The 14,561-nt window shown below is 46.4% G+C and overlaps 1 protein-coding gene across 6 annotated transcripts in view; it reads left to right on the top strand.

Annotated features, from left to right (window-relative positions):
• NPAS3 (neuronal PAS domain protein 3) overlaps positions 1–4,683 on the top strand; it is an 853,690-nt gene extending 849,007 nt beyond the window's left edge. For all 6 annotated transcript variants that reach the window (XM_049113038.1, XM_049113041.1, XM_035719983.2 and 3 more), the window contains one exon: positions 74–4,683. In XM_049113038.1, coding sequence (XP_048968995.1) covers positions 74–1,482 — 1,409 coding nt within the window. In that variant the 3' untranslated portion in view covers positions 1,483–4,683. The remainder of the gene's footprint in view (positions 1–73) is intronic.
• The last annotated feature ends 9,878 nt before the right edge of the window (positions 4,684–14,561 follow it).

Below are 14,561 nucleotides of genomic sequence, written 5' to 3' on the forward strand. Positions count from 1 at the left end.
CCCCTCCCCCCGCCCCCTGCCCCCCCTGCCCCCCCCGCCCCCGCCCCCTCCCCCGCCCGCTGGCCCCACGCAGAGGACAACGAGAACTCCAAGTCCGACGAGAAGGGTAACCAGTCGGAGAACAGCGAAGACCCGGAACCCGACCGGAAGAAGTCGGGCAACGCGTGCGACAACGACATGCACTGCAACGACGACGGGCCCAGCTCCAGCAACCCCGACAGCCGCGACAGCGACGACAGCTTCGAGCACTCGGACTTCGAGAACCCCAAGGCGGCCGAGGACGGCTTCGGCGCGCTGGGGCCCATGCACATCAAGGTGGAGCGCTACGTGGAGAGCGAGTCGGACCTGCGGCTGCAGAACTGCGAGTCGCTCACGTCCGACAGCGCCAAGGACTCGGACAGCGCGGGCGAGGCGGGCGCGCAGGCCTCCAGCAAGCACCAGAAGCGCAAGAAGAGGCGGAAACGGCAGAAGGGCGGCAGCGCCAGCAGGCGGCGCCTGTCCAGCGCGTCGAGCCCCGGCGGCCTGGACGCGGGCCTCGTGGAGCCCCCGCGGCTGCTGTCCTCCCCCCACAGTGCCTCGGTGCTCAAGATCAAGACGGAGATCGCGGAACCCATCAACTTCGACAACGACAGCAGCATCTGGAACTACCCGCCCAACCGCGAGATCTCCAGGAACGAGTCCCCCTACAGCATGACCAAGCCCCCCAGCGCCGAGCACTTCCCGTCGCCGCAGGGCGGCGGGGGCGGCGGGGGGCTGCACGTGGCCATCCCCGACTCGGTCCTCACCCCGCCGGGCGCCGACGGCGCCGCCGCCCGCAAGACTCAGTTCGGCGCCGCGGCCCCCGCGGCCCTGGCCCCCGTCGCCTCCGACCCGCTGTCGCCCCCGCTCTCGGCGTCCCCGCGGGACAAGCACCCCGGGGGGGGCGGGGGCGCGGGGGGCGCGGGCGGCGGGGGCGGCGGCGGCGGCGGGGGCGCGGGCGGCGGGGGCGCGGGCGCGGGCGCGGGCGGCGGCCCCGGCGCGGCCAACTCCTTGCTGTACACTGGGGACCTGGAGGCGCTGCAGAGGTTGCAGGCGGGCAACGTCGTGCTCCCGCTGGTGCACAGGGTGACGGGGACCCTGGCCGCCACCAGCACGGCGGCGCAGAGGGTCTACACCACCGGCACCATCCGCTACGCGCCCGCAGAGGTGACCCTGGCCATGCAGGGCAACCTGCTGCCCAACGCGCACGCTGTTAACTTCGTGGACGTTAACAGCCCCGGCTTCGGCCTCGACCCCAAGACGCCCATGGAGATGCTCTACCACCACGTGCACCGGCTCAACATGTCGGGACCGTTCGGGGGCGCCGTGAGCGCCGCCAGCCTGACGCAGATGCCCGCCGGCAACGTGTTCACCACGGCCGAGGGACTCTTCTCCACGCTGCCCTTCCCCGTCTACAGCAACGGCATCCACGCGGCACAGACTCTGGAGCGCAAGGAGGACTGAGGCGCCCCCGCGGGCCCCCCCGAGGCATCGTCGGCGTTTTCGTTTAGACCTTTTGATTCTAGCACTTTGAATTCGAGCAGGTCGGCGTCCGCTCTCCACACCGCGGCCCCCTTGCACCCCCTTTCTTTACCTTGACTCCTTCTTTCCCGTAAAGATATTGTTTATTTTCTGCCTTCGGAGAGTCCGATGACCCGTTGCCTGCCGTTTTGTCTTCTTCTAAGATGTGTGTTGGGTTGTTTTGCTTTCCTTTGCATCTTTATTAAGATGTCTTTAATGTGTATATGCCTCTGCCATAGAATACTCAGTCTTGTGGTCAAGAGATTTCTCAAGTGACAACCATCGGGTTCTTCACCAAGATCTTGATGTGATCAAGATTGAAAGAGACAAGCATAAACAATGTGCCCTGTTTGACGAAGTCAAATGAAATGGGGTGTTGTTCGGTTCTGTTCTGTTTCGTTGTTTTGGTTTTGGTTCTGGTTCCTAATTCCTTTTAAAATAGGGGGATAGTATTTTAGAATTTTATGCAGAATTTAATTCTCTTTTTATGGTTAAGATTTTAAGATTTTCTTACTTGCACATAAAAAATAATTTGGGTTCTTAAACTTAATTTCTGGCCTGTGACTAGAATGTTTAAAAAAAAAAAAAAAAGTTGGACTAAATGTTAATTACTGAAACATTAACTTAATTTCTAAAACCATGGTGCTATCATTTATTAATCTGTAATGTCTTCATACAAAATGCAGCTCCTGGGCTGGGTTTTGGAAAAAAAAAAAAAAAAAATGTGTTCTGTCCTGGTCTGGAGTCCGCTGCTGCAGTCTCCTTGGTTAGTTAAGACAAAGCCCTCATTAACGTTTGCTGCAGGACTTAAAATTTTTTACCTCCCAACTAACAAACATAGCCTCACATTAAATTTAATGGGTCAGTAAAGCCCTTTTTAAAGGGGCCTTTGGAAAACTCAATCAAACTGATTTGAGGAGCAGTTTAGTTACATACTGCCTTTTGTTGAGCTGTTTTTCTTTTTTTTTTTTTTTTCCTTTTCTCAGTCTAACTGAGGCTAATTTTTTGCGACTTCAGTAACACTTCAGAGTAAACGAAGGAAAAGATATTTAACATCTTTTTTATTTCTTTTTCATTTCTTGCTAAAAAAAAAAAAAGGGAAGGTTGTATTTGGGGGGACTGATTTGATTTGATGGCATTTTTTTTTTTCCCCTTTGGTTCTCTTATTTCTAGGTTGAAACCAGTACGGTTTAAAACTAAAGAGTGGGTTGATAAGCTTCAAACAGATAACCGCAACTGAAAACCGCACATGAAGTAAAAAAAAAAAAAAAAAGAAAAAAAAAAGAAAAAAAAAGAAAAAAAAGAAAAAAAAAGGAAAAAAAGAAAAAAAAAGAAAAAGAAAAAAAAAATCTCCTATTTTGTCTTTGTTGCCAGAAATCAGTGTAGTGTCAAACACTCCAAATGACTGTCAAGTATAAATTCTTCCTCCACTCCATCTTTGGCAGCTGTTTTTAAGGCATCTAATAACAGATGTGAGAACTGTAATGTGTGCAATGTGTACGTGTCCTTGGCTGTCGGCCCCATTGCAGTTTCAATGTGTGTTGCTATATGCAGTATATACTAAGCTAACGTAGTTGTTTTGTCCTTTGTCTTCTCTGTGCTCTCTCTCTAGTCCGGAGTGGTCCAGTCCCATTCCTGCAGTCCTAGTGAATCAGTGATTCTTGGGGGTTAGTGAGTTTTGTGTGGTGGCCTTCCTCTGTAACGTCACCCTATGCTGCTTCTACTGTCTGTGAATCTTTCGTTCCACTTTTTAAAATCCCTGCTGTTGCTTTGCTGGTGTATATTCTCCCGACCTCTCCTTCCTTTCCCTCCCTCTCTTGTCTCCCCTTCTCCCTCCCATCTATCCTCCACCCACCCACCCTTACCCCGCTCCCCCCTCCCCACACCCTTCCCCAAAATCTTTTTCATTCTCAGAGATAAAAAAGACTCTTAACTAGCTCAAGGTTAATGGAGCCATTTTTCCCACAATGGAGTTCTGGGTATGACTTTTTCTTCTGGAGTGCAACACAAAGCACTGAAGAATAACGCTCAGATATTTTAAATAATTGATGCCACAGAGCCTCAGTTGTTAACATTCCCAGAGTCCCTTGTGCTCTACCTAAGCAGTGGGTGCTTTTCTTTGGTTTCCTTCCAGGTTGGCTGATGGAGCAATATATAAAGCAATTATCAGTGAGACAGAAAATTATTTCAAAGGTCAACCCACATTTTTTAAAAACAAAAGGGGGAGGGGATAATGGAATATAGAATTGTCATATATATTTGTTTATGTGTGCAATGCTAATATAGTAATTCGGCTGTCCTTTGAATATCACTGTGTTGCGTGGTTTCCTCTAGGACCTTTGATGCCATGAGTCGGGCCCACATCACTGTGGAATAATAATAACTAAAAGAAGTGAAATGCCACAAATTTTAATAGTGAGCTTACTTGAAGGATTTAAGTAGGTTTAGAAGGTGAAGAAGGCCAGTCATGATATTTAAAGATTAATTTTGGAAGCTCTACTCTAGCTATCGAACAATCAAAGGAATGCACCTATCAGCTACAAAGAACAGCTAGACAGCTGTTTGTTTTTTTTTTTTTTCTTTTATAAATGTTTCTGTGTTGTGTCAAAATGATTTCTGGTGATTTAAACTAACAGATAATCACAGCTGCTGTCTAAATCCATAGTGTTTAAAATTACAAAATGAAAAAAAAACACTTCATTACCTGTGAAGACTGTGTCTGTGTTTTTAACTATTTCTTGTACAAATATATGAAAACTTTTATGAGGAGACTGGTGCCAAGTAGCTGAATAATGGGGAAAGGGATATTCTGTTCGTAAAAATCTTAGCAGTGTTACCAACTCTACAATATATATATAAAAAAAAAAATTAAAACGTTACAAAGCGACAGCTATGGTACATTTGTTTTGTGTGAAGCTAACCGGACCTAACTTCCTGAGTGCCTGGCTTATTTTGAAACATTTTTTTTCATTGACCATTGATAATGCTGCAAATCAGAAATGTACATACTTCATTTACAACAGGGTTCTTTTTATACTTTTGTAGATTCTCATACATGTCACATACATGGTTGTCTTTATGTAACTTAATTTTTTCATCCGCAGGTGCCATTTTCATAATAAACTTCTCTTGGATTTGTTACTATCTGGCATCATTTCTTTTACATGTAACCATCCTAACTAATGAGTGCTGGTAGTATTTGTTTAAGCAGGTACCTTGGTCATTACTATTGATTTTTTTTCTTAAAAAGTTCGAAAAAAAAAAGATACATCCATATTTTTGCTAGTTTTGGAAAAAAAAATGCATAGCTTGTGTCATGATGAGGCTGACAAGGCACAGATTAAGATGCTAATCCAAATACTACACCAAACTTGCAACCATCCTAAATTTTCAGCTACCCCAACTCATTGTCATACTGAGCATTATTATGCACATTATCAAAGCTGAACAGTGGGCCTGCATGGTAACCACTACGGGAAGTGTGCATTTTTTCTTGATTAATGCACAGTAAGTGATGACAGTTTTCATACATTAATCATTGAAAATGCACTCGATATTTTCATTTATTACAATCTATAATGTATAACCAACTGTTCCATTGCTTATATCGTCTCTTTATACTAAATATGTATTTTCTTTCTCCAGACAAGCGACTAAGTCACGATTGTGCTGTTATTGGTTAGGTCAGCGCGCAGCATGCAGCCTGTCACGTTTGAAGGCAGGTCATCTGGCTAGCAAAAAAAAAAAAAAGAAAGAAAGAAAGAAAGAAAACTTCAGCTTGCTATCTCCCAGATAAGGATACAGATGGGTCACAAGTTAATTCTGTGCTCTCCAGAAAATGAAGAGAGATGAACGGGTTGAGCTGAAGCAGAAGGCAAACACTTTTGTCCCAAAGCCACCAACCATAGTAAATGTCACTCCCTAGTTAAAGTCTTCAGTAACATTTGCCAATTTGAGGGTACTGTTTATTAGTGGAGGCTGGCATCAGACTGGTGGATATGGAAATGTGGCCACGGTGGTAGGGTCCTAGGTTTCTCCACCGTGTCCTCTCTGGGTCCTTGAAATAAATACTTGGAAATTGGAAATAGGGAGAAGGTAATTAAGAACACCGAATTGGGTTCTCCCTATGTGTTTCCAAAATGTTTCCTGCTCTTTTGCTCCCGAGAGTCAGAAGAATATAGTACAACAAGATTGACAGGTCAAAACCTGATGAGGCTGGAAGCTCCATCCTGAACAGAGTGGGTGCGGAAGCCAGCCTACCCAAGCCATTCAGTCTGGTAGGCCCTGCCGAAGCTGGCTCTTAGTGGTGGCCTCCAGAGCTTTGTCCGGGGCGGGGGGTAGGGGCTGTCTGCCAAGGCAGAGTGGCAATTAGAGGAGCGTGGCACTAGGGCTGACCCTCTGTCAGCTGACAGCAATGTTGATTGGCCATAACACTTTATTCCTGGACCCTGCTTCAGCCCTGTGATCTGCAGGTGGTGGCAAGGAGAGTTGAAAAGCAGCAGCGGTCAAGGGATGGGTGAAATGAAATCCTCACAGCATCTGGAGCTTCGGCAGTGGAAGGGGTGGAAATCCTGGATTTCTTACCCAAGCTCAAGCCTCCCTTAGTATCAGCAAGTTCCCTGTCCTTTATTTGTACCCATCAATGCTAAAATATGTCACTAATGAAATAATAAACATCTCAGGGCCAAAAAGAGAGCAAGCGAGCTCTGGGCCCGGACCCACTGACAGTCAAGGAAGCCCTGCCATCTCCCCAGCCCCCGGGGCTGGCAGCCAAGCCAAGGCCTGAGCTCCCAGAGGCACAGGACCTCTCCCTTGCCAGGCTGGCGGCAAGTCAATGTGTCAAGGCTCCAGTTTGCAGGTCGTGGACAGAACAAGGCTCTGTCGCCAGCTCCCTGTACCCTTCCTCTTCTCTTTCCCAGCCAATACCGATTCTTGTTTATTTGGCAATAAGGAACAAGAAAAAAAATTGTTTTCAAAAAAGGCAGCAGGTGGGACGCGAGGGAAGCCATGCTCTAGATGAGCATAAGGAACTGAATGTAGTCCTTGTGGATCATAATTCTTACCCAGCTTTGCCTCCCCCTCGACAAAGCCTGTTTCTACCGAGCATGTTTAAAACAATTTGAAGCTAACCTGGCCTGGGCATTACATTGAAGGTAAGAGATAATGTCGAATGTCAAGCCTGGAAGCTAGTCTGTTCAAGCTAAGATAATTACCCAGGTTCAAAAAGTAGAAAGAGTAGAAGACTTAGGAGAGAAAGAAAAATACCTTTGCCAATACTTCATACCACGTAGTAACAAAAGACAAGCCTTGTTCTTGAGCATAATTCCCAAAGAATGACAACAACTAGCAGGCTAAAGAAACAAGTCTCGTGTGCTAAGGTAAGTGATCACCCTCAGCTGCTCCTGCTTTCCTATATCTCCTAAGGAATCATGATAAAGAAGGGGGGCTGACCGGGTGGACCACAAGCACTAACCATGGCTTGCTCACCTTCATGTCCCCTTAGTGCCTTGCTCAGTGATTCACAAATAGTCTTTGCTCAGTAAAGATCTGCAGAATACTGATGGATGAGGACATGTAAAAAGGAGAAGAAAGGAAAGGAAAGAAGGAAAGGAAAGGAAAGGAAAGGAAAGGAAAGGAAAGGAAAGGAAAGGAAAGGAAAGGAAAGGAAAGGAAAGGAAAGGAAAGGAAAGGAAAGGAAAGGAAGGAAAAGGGAAGGGAAGGGAAGGGAAGGAAAGGGAAGGGAAGGGAAGGAAAGGGAAGGAAACATGACTTGTCAAGAAGCAGAGATCCCACTAGAAATGTCCATGTGGTATTGCAGAATAGCTTGAGTTTCTATCAAGAAAGGAATAGCAAAATGGACAAAGCAACAAGTGTGTTCATTCCCACCTCCCTGGGGAGTCCAAACAGCTGGCACAGAGTTGGCCCACAATAAATGTTGGCTGGAGGATGGGTATATGCGTCAAGAACACAATCTATTCTGTATGCAGCAATAAATTAGGCACATCAAATAGAGAAAGGAAGAAGAAGAAAGAGCCCAAGTAGTTGCTAACTTAGTAAACTCCAACATCATATGCCATGGACAGCTATGTAAATGTATCTTAGATGCTCAAGAAGGTATCCTTTAATAACAGATCCTCACCAATGAGCTGTAAACTGAGGCATCATCCAGAGGATCTTAGCAACTCTCAGGTAGAAATCACATCTCCTGGGACACCTGGATGGCTCAATGGTTGAGCATCTGCCTTCAGCTCAGGTCATGATCCCGGTCCTGGGATCGAGTCCCACATCCAGCTCCCTGCAGGGGGCCTGTTTCTCCCTCTGCCTGTGGCTCTGCCTCTCTGTGTGTGTCTCTCATGAATAAATGAATAAAATCTTTTAAAAAAATCATGTCTCCTTAATTTGAGTGGTGAGGGTCTTTCTAGCCCACTAATCGACAGTTGTAATTTCTAGAGGATGCTAAGCAGAAATCTTACCTCCAGAGTTAAATGGGGCCCTCTGCTGTCTGAGTGGCCTTCAAAGATGTGAAGATGGCTATCAGAGGCCCACGCCTCTCCAGGCTGTCACCTGTTCTTCCAGTTGTTTCTCCAGTGGCACCATGGCAGATGCCTTCACTAGTCTGGACACTCCCGTCTGGGTTTACAAGAATTCATCAAGGCCCCTGTATCTCTCTCCTAGGGCTGCCTTATTACCACGAACTGAGTGCCTGGAAACAAATGTATTGTCTCCCAGTTCTGGAGGATAGAAGCCTGAATTCAGGGGGCCAGCATGGTCAGTTTCTTTTGGCAGGCTCTGAGAGAGAGCCGTAGGCATGTTTCTCTCCTAGCTTCTCGTGGGCTACTGGCAATCCTTGGCACTTCCTTCACTTGTGGGTTCATCACTCTGATCTCTGCTTCCATTTCCATACTGCCATCTGCCCCTTCTGTGTCTCTATGTATTCAAATGGTATGCTCCCCACTGTGTCTCTCCTCTTCCAATAAGGACACCAGCCATACCGGATTATGAGCCCACTCCACTCCAGTATGATCACATTGTAACTAATTACATCTACAATACTGTAGAAAGAAGAAAATGAAATCATTATCATGTGCAGAGTTACCGGAGGTTATGACTTCAACTTTTTGAAGGACATAATTCAACCTGTAAGAGCTCTGATTAAAATATGGCACTTTGGGCCAATCACAGATCTCCAGGTGTCATCTGGTGCCAACATGGAAAAGAAGTCCCATTACATCTCTTGCTCGTGACTCTGAACTCTTTGCAGGGGGGGTGCGGGCAGGGTTTTTTTTGTTGTTGTTGTTGTTTTTTTAAGTAATCTCTAAACCCAACATGGGGCTTAAACTCACAACCTGGAGATCAAGAGTTGTATGCTCTACCAACTGACCCAGCCAGGTGCCCTAGGACTCTGAGCCCTTAATTAAAACAGACTGAGAGTGCAGTCACTTCTTAGCAGCCACATCAAATTGTTATCTCATCTTGAGCCTCTAGTCAACAAGAACACCTTGGTTTCTTCACCTTGGTTAAGGTAGGTAAGTCTTCGACCTCCTACATGTATATAACCCTCATGTGACGTTGGCACGTGCCTAGGTAAAAAGCAATTTGAGGAAAGCAGTTCACTAGTTCATTAGGCATGGAAGGAGAGCAAGAGCCTGTCCCTGTGAGAACACACTTCTCATTCTCATTGTACTTTACATGCCCTCCGAGACCACTTCACCCTGCCCTGCTGGAGAGGTGAGCCCTGGCCGCAGTATTTACGGAAGCGTTGTGGCACGTAACACATCCACAACAAAGATTCCCAGTGGGCTGAGGCAGGGGAAAAAATGACCAAGAGAAGGAAATGGGAAAAACTGGACAAACTACCATATCAGCCCTTCTATGGTGGCAGAATGGGGTTAGCGGTGCCAAGACTCCTGATATGTTTGAGTAAAATCATCCACTCAAAATTCAAGAAGGCATCATGAGGCCAAACTCATCAACTTTCTGAAAATGAATGGGCCTCCTTTTGTCTCCCTTTGTCCCTTTTTATGGATCAAAATCAAAGAGGTTAGTGTAAGATTGTCCTGTGCTTCTCTGGGGACAATGCACAGTTGTTTTCATTCTTCTGTTCATCTCTCCCTATATGGCAGTCATGAGATATGCCAATAGGAAGGACTCAGATAATGTTCCTATGTTGAAAGAATTTTTCTAGAAAAGCAAAATTAGTTTCAGTTTTTAAAATATATGCAAACTATTAAAGCTACTTAAAAAGAAAGCAGCAGCAGCAGCAGCAGAGGATAAGGAGGTAGCTCTTCCTTGTACTGAAGGAATTTTCAGATTTATAGCGGAAGTGTCAGAAACAGGATGTAATATCCATGTGACCCCCCCACACACCTCCCCCAAACAAAACCATTATACCCTTGATGAATTATTGACTTTAGAGTTTTATCTGTGCCATGAATAATCACAAACTTGGGAGTCTCAGGGCACAGTTCATAAACAAATAATTATATCACAATGATAATTTTTCAGGAATTACAACATCAATCATGGCCATGTTATTATCAAGCACATTTTCTGGTTGCCTCTATTCATCAAACCCTCCTCCCTCTCCACCCTTCCACACCACACAAGCAAAACTCATCACCAGATTGCCTCTTATTTACACATCACTCAAAGCAGGACAGACCAGGCACACACAAAATGGGCCAACCCGGCATTTATGAGAGATGAGTTTTCATTAAGAAAGTTTAAATTAAATGCATTGAGAAAGATGGAGGGGGGGGAGAGGATTAATTATTCCAGACTCCCTCAAAGAACTGTCTCTGCAGAGATCTTATTCAGGAGATAAAAACAGACACAAGGTTTATTCTACTATTCCATTTCGGGCAATACTAATAAAGAAAAAGGAGTTCCTCTCTGAGAGCCAAGGAAGCAGCCGCAGCACAACGGCGTGCCCTCTCTTTTAAACAACGGCCACACGTGTGCACCCAGCTCGGGCCTGTTCTGCAGCTCCCCCCTCGGGGGGAAGAGGCGAGCCGGTGGGTACAGAACTCGGAAAGAGCTCCCACACCTTGCCCAGGTCTGTACACAAACCGGGCACCGGCTGCCCAGGAAGTGTGAGTCTGATCTAAAGCACTTTGCTGGGGCTCTAACAGCAGGTCAACATTTCCAAACACAGTAACAGCACAAAAAGCGTCTCCAACTACTTTACTTTGCTGTTTCATATCACGTAAGGTCATAGGCCGACTTCTCGGGTAACACGGATAGCGCGTTCATCTCGCAATTCAAAGGAAGAACAAGGGATCCCTGGGTGGCGCAGCGGTTTGGCGCCTGCCTTTGGCCCAGGGCACGATCCTGAAGACCCAGGATCGAATCCCACGTCAGGCTCCCGGTGCATGGAGCCTGCTTCTCCCTCTGCCTGTGTCTCTGCCTCTCTCTCTGTGTGTGACTATCATGAATAAATAAAAATTTATAAAAAAAAAAAAAAAAAAAAAAAAAAAACAAAGGAAGAACAAATGGTTTGCAAAGCAACAGAGGAAGGGCCCTCTCGAGATAAAAGTTTGAACAGAATACAGGGTTACGTACAAATCCATGATACGGTGGGGCCTGCCATTATCTCTGTGCGAGAGAACTTTCTCCTTGGTCTCCGTTCCTCGTGGCAAGCCAGGCACGTGAAATGATGTAATTCGAAATGACCAATAGGGAGATACTGACCCGAGCATTTCCAGTCCCCCAGGCATGTCTCACTCTGGAGGACACCCCTGGGTATGTATGGCCTGCCCGAGATCAGATTCTCCTCCCCTTGACATCAAAATATATCTAAGAAGAGGTAGGGCTGGTGCCCAGCAGCGAGCACCATGAAATGGAATAAGCCACATGGTGGGCGTCGTTGAACTGGACCCCATCTGACCAGCCCTGAACCCCACCATCCAGGCAACCAGCAGAGCAGCTCAAGGCTCAATGGACTATTTCACCTGTGATACCAGCTGCTCTTTATGCTGCTCGCATTTCACAATCTTCCAGTTCCCTGAATGTACCCGGACTATTGTTAAGTCGCTCTGCCTTGAGACCGGTCTTAATATATAAACTCATTCAAAGGACAGGAAGTGGAATTCAACTTCTAAGATTCAACTCCCAGTCCATGGCCCCATAAAGGTTCTAAACATCCCCCTCAAAACCTTTCTCCCATAATAGGACACCATCTTCCCTAGCAGCCCAAATCTCTCCTCGCCCTTCCTCTCCCAACACAAAGGCCCCAAACTCTGGTGCCTGGGCCTCCTGGCCCCACACCTGCTCCCCTCCGCCCTGCACCACAGGAGCTCCTCTGGCAATTTGACCTTCCTTGCCTACCACCTCCCTCCTCCCCCCCATCACCCCACTTCGCCTGATGAGGGCCTCAAGCCAGCCAATAAATGGAAGGCCCTTTGGGGAAGTCTACCCTTTTTTAGAAAACCGGGGAGGATCTGACCATAAATTCTTAACATTGTAATTTTTGGATCACAGGTAAGGGCCGCCCCTCTGGCCGAGGGGAGCTGGGCAATGGGGAGGGAAGAGGAAGAGATAAGGAAGCTCATACAAGCCCTAATTCACAACCTGCTCCAGGGCAAACGCTGGCCCTGGACACTGGCCCAGTGCTCCTGGCCTGAGCAGCTTCTGTGGGTTCCCATCAAGTCACACAGGAGGACTTGGTCGCAAGCACAAATCCACAAACCTCAGCAGACACCTCGGCTTTGGAGTCACCCGGAAGAATAAAAGACTTCTAACCATTAAAAGGATCTTTTCCCAAAACGGACATCTAACTGCCTTTCCTTAACAGCATTCTTTAGGATGAGGACATTAGCAATTTTTTTCATTTTTAACATTTGAAATACATCAAAAGGAAGCTCAGATTTTTTTTCTTCAGTATTTACACCTTACTTCCTTACATGCTGCTCTGGATATTTACATACAGTCGCCCAAGTTAGAGACATTTTCCCCGACATTGATTAATCTATAACTCTTTGAAGTAGGGAAAGCACTACTATCTCCACTTTACAGATGTGGAAACTAAGACACAGAGGTTAATGATGCCCAGAGGTCAAACATCCAGTCAATTGCAAAAGTGGGTTTTAAACAGAAGCTCCCATTTCTGCTCTTAGGCTTGATTCAAGTTTGTTCTCAGCCACCTGCCCTATTCCCATGAGAGCTGCCTCCCTGCCTGGCCAGCGCTAACGTTGCCCGAAGGCCCTTAATATGCTTCTCGAAAGACCAATGCTTTCCTTGCCTACTGTCAGTATTTACCTTCTTCTTATTTATGCCTTCGCTCATAAATAAATGACAATTCATTTCTGGAGTGTTTGGCAATGGTTTCGCTTTGTGAAATAGTACTATTATTTTCTTAATTGTTTACAATAAACAGAAGCCCTGTAGTTCTGCCTAAGCTTAGAATCTCGTGTTTTGCTTCATTTCTGGCAGTTGCCCTACAATTAATTTAGTTAGAATCGATCAAAACCAAGCCAGGAATATAAAGATGAATAAAATATTACCCTCTGCCCTTAAGTTGTTCACAAAGTACAGACGGAGACAAATGTAGAAGTTAATCACTCCAGCAGTATGACACAGTGATGTGCGGGTACACGGACCGTGGACTAGGGTCGCCCTGAGTAATGGCAGGTAATTCAGGTTAGCAGGGCAGAGAAACCTCCCTGGAGGAGAGGATGCTTAAAGCAAGCCTTGAAAGACAAGTAGGACTGGATCACGGGAGGAAGGGGAGATTCCTGGGAGTCATCACCAATATTATGGAGGCAAGACAAAGCTTGCAAAGAATTCACTCTGCTGGAGTACGGCCATATCTAGGGACAAAATGAGTCAGCTGATAAGTTCATAAAAGGGTTTAGCCCAAGATTTGCCAAGCCAAGCCCTGTGCCCTCATGCAGGGCTGCATCCTCCCAAAGGGAGGGGCACCTTGTTCTCACATAAAGACAAGTTCCACTCCCCAAGCCCTCCTTCTGTGTCTGCTGGGCTGCATATGCCTCGAGGGGATGAGGGGGCAACATTTTTTGTTCCGACAAAAGAGCCATGTAGACAAGTGGCAGCCCAAGCTAGAGAGCTACCCTGAATGCTATGCTGAGGAGTTTGAATGGCATCCCATAGGCAACGGGAAGTTTAAAGGATTTTATTCAGAGAAGTAACATAATAGAGTTTTTGTACTGGAAAGGTCACTCTGATGGCAGTCTGAAGGACAGCCCAGATTAAATAGAGGCAGTTAGGAGGTGGTTGTAGTAATATCCCATGTGATAAAGGATGAGGGCCTGGGCAAGGGCAGAGACAGGGCTGGAATGAAAGGGGTGGATGTGAAGATCTCAAGGAAGAGATTTTAGTGATAGGTTAGATGTGGAGAGAAGCGATGGAAAGAAAGGAGTGAGGGATGACTTCCAGGTTCCTGGCTTGTCTAGATGGCTGGCATTTACCAAGACAGAGAATACAGGAGAAAGGAAAGGTTTAAGAGAATGAACAAGTAGGGGGAGGTCAAGAACTCCATTTCAGATATAGTAAGTTTCAAGTATTTATGGAAAATTCTGGTAGAAATGTCCATTGAGCCATTGGAAAATAGTTCTAGATCCCTGGAGAGAAATTGGTTTAAAAATAGAGCATTATCAGCAGTTAGACAGTAGGAGCAGCCATTGGTCCAGGGGCCACTGCAGAGGAAAACAGATAGAGGATGATGAGCAAAGGGCTGAGAATGGAGGCTGGGGGTGTCAAAGGAATGATCAGAGGAATATGGCCTCTTGACGGAAACTGGAAAAGTAAGAGGCCAGAAGGTAAACGGAAGTGAGTCACAGTAATCAGGGAAGAAAATGATTTCAAGAAGGCCAGCAAAATCAGCGTTACCGAATCCCACAAAGTTAGGTAAGGACTCAGGTGCCAAATGGTTTCGGCAAACAATGACAGCAAATAATGGCTACCCTTTTCAGAAAATTGATGGTGAAGGAAATGCAAAAGGAAAGGCTTCATTCCAAGGAACAGCCTGATATTTGACACTGATTGCTATACTCTTCCTTCGAAAA

Source organism: Canis lupus, chromosome 8 (genome assembly GCF_003254725.2).
Source record: "Canis lupus dingo isolate Sandy chromosome 8, ASM325472v2, whole genome shotgun sequence".
Taxonomy (NCBI): Eukaryota; Metazoa; Chordata; class Mammalia; order Carnivora; family Canidae; genus Canis; species Canis lupus.